This window comes from Equus quagga, chromosome 11 (assembly GCF_021613505.1).
Source record: "Equus quagga isolate Etosha38 chromosome 11, UCLA_HA_Equagga_1.0, whole genome shotgun sequence".
Taxonomy (NCBI): domain Eukaryota; kingdom Metazoa; phylum Chordata; class Mammalia; order Perissodactyla; family Equidae; genus Equus; species Equus quagga.
In genome coordinates, this window is record NC_060277.1 from 53,685,072 (window position 1) to 53,686,792 (window position 1,721).

Sequence of the window (1,721 nt, forward strand, 5' to 3'; positions counted from 1 at the left end):
ATACATCCGGATGAATTTGCATTGTGATGTGGACCATAGTCAATAAGACAGAAAACCTGTAATTATGTGGTTTTCTGAAGGGCTTCAACAAGAGGCTAAAGTTTTGCTAAGAAACCAACAGAACATCTGTGACCCCACCAACCTGACTCATCTGAGCGGCAGTCTGTATACTAAAGGGGTTAAATTTCACCTTCAGTGTGGATACATTAGATTGAAATGCCCAACCCAGCACCATGTGAGTTTCCAACCATGTGTTTCTGTGCAGAATGAATCACTTGGTGGGAAACAGGAAATCACTAATAAAGGCTGTTTTTGTTAATTACACATAGAGTTATAAAGAGGACAGGGAGGGCAGGGTTTTATTTTAAAGCAGATTTGAACGCTACATTGAGAGCCTAAATAAAAACTAGAGTCACTGACCTTATGTGCACTGCAACGGGGTAAGTACCCCAGGAGCAGTCCTACCCCATCTCAGAATCATCACCTCTTAGATAAAGCAATTTTTATGTAGTTAATATTAGCACAAACCCTTTTTCTGCTTGCCTGCTTCCTAGCAACCTGAAGCAGAGTGTCTGCTTCCCAATCTGCTTTTGGTAAAAAATAAGAACAGAACACCCAGTGAATTTGCCAATAGCCCTGAAGAGATGCGGATGTATTCAACAAGCTCTGTGTCGATTCGTGAGCCTGGCACGTGATTTATGTTGTCAACCATCTGACCTCGCTGCACTTTCCGCCACAGGCCAGGGAAGATGTAATCCACATGCTGAAGACGGAGAAAACCAAGCCTGAAGTTCTGGAGGCTCATTACGGGTCTGCAGAGCCAGAGAAAGTGCTGCGGGTCCTGCACCGAGATGCCATCCTAGCCCAGGAGAAGTCCATAGGAGAAGATGTCTATGAGAAACCAATCTCAGAGGTAAAACTATGACACCAAGAAGTCCCCCTAAAAGGGAACATCAGAGTGATAGCTTTGCATTCTTCCATTTTACATGCTTTCACATTTTTTTAAGGGTAAAATTTTTATGATTCACTAATATAGAATTAAAGTGTAATTAAATAACTCATGAATTATAGTGCATATATTTCAATGATAAGAATTCTAGAAGCTTTTCCTTAAATATTACTTACAGCCTGAAATGTATTTCTCCTGGGATTATGACAGTTACATGCTTTTGCAGTCTGTTATTCTTTTATTTCTCTAAGAGATGACGTGTAAAAATTCGAAGTGCTTATCGGTTTTAGCATTGAGTAGTCAGGATTATTATCAAATTGGTAACCTAAAATTAAAAATTGATTTTATGATTAATATTTATGGTTAGATAACCACTGTGTTTTGGTATCTTATAGACTCTGTCATAATTAAAATGGTCTCACGTGAATAGCTAAAATACAGTGGTTGAGGCAAAATTCCAACAGAATACTTAGGACAATTCTTTAAGGAGAAAAGAGGTCTGATAGGGCTAGATCTCGTCATTTTTATGTCAGATTGTATTAGGAACTATTGACTACTGTTATTAATTACCTATGATACTACATGTAAAAAATACACACACATTGTAGTAGAAATTCGATGCTGAATTAGGGAACCAGTTGATGAATCTAGCCATATTGACTCTTCAAAATTCACGTAAAAAAATTCACAGATGCAGTCACGTGTCACTTAAAGATGAGGATGCATTCTGAGAAGTGCATTGTTAGGCAGTTTCATCATTGTGTAAACATCA

The 1,721-nt window shown here is 38.3% G+C and overlaps 1 protein-coding gene across 4 annotated transcripts in view; it reads left to right on the forward strand.

Annotated features, from left to right (window-relative positions):
• The window catches only part of FILIP1 (filamin A interacting protein 1), a 193,039-nt gene that overhangs the window by 128,198 nt on the left and 63,120 nt on the right, over positions 1-1,721 (forward strand). For all 4 annotated transcript variants that reach the window (XM_046676377.1, XM_046676381.1, XM_046676379.1 and 1 more), the window contains exon 3: positions 740-913. In XM_046676377.1, the coding sequence (XP_046532333.1) occupies positions 740-913 (174 nt within the window). The remainder of the gene's footprint in view (positions 1-739; positions 914-1,721) is intronic.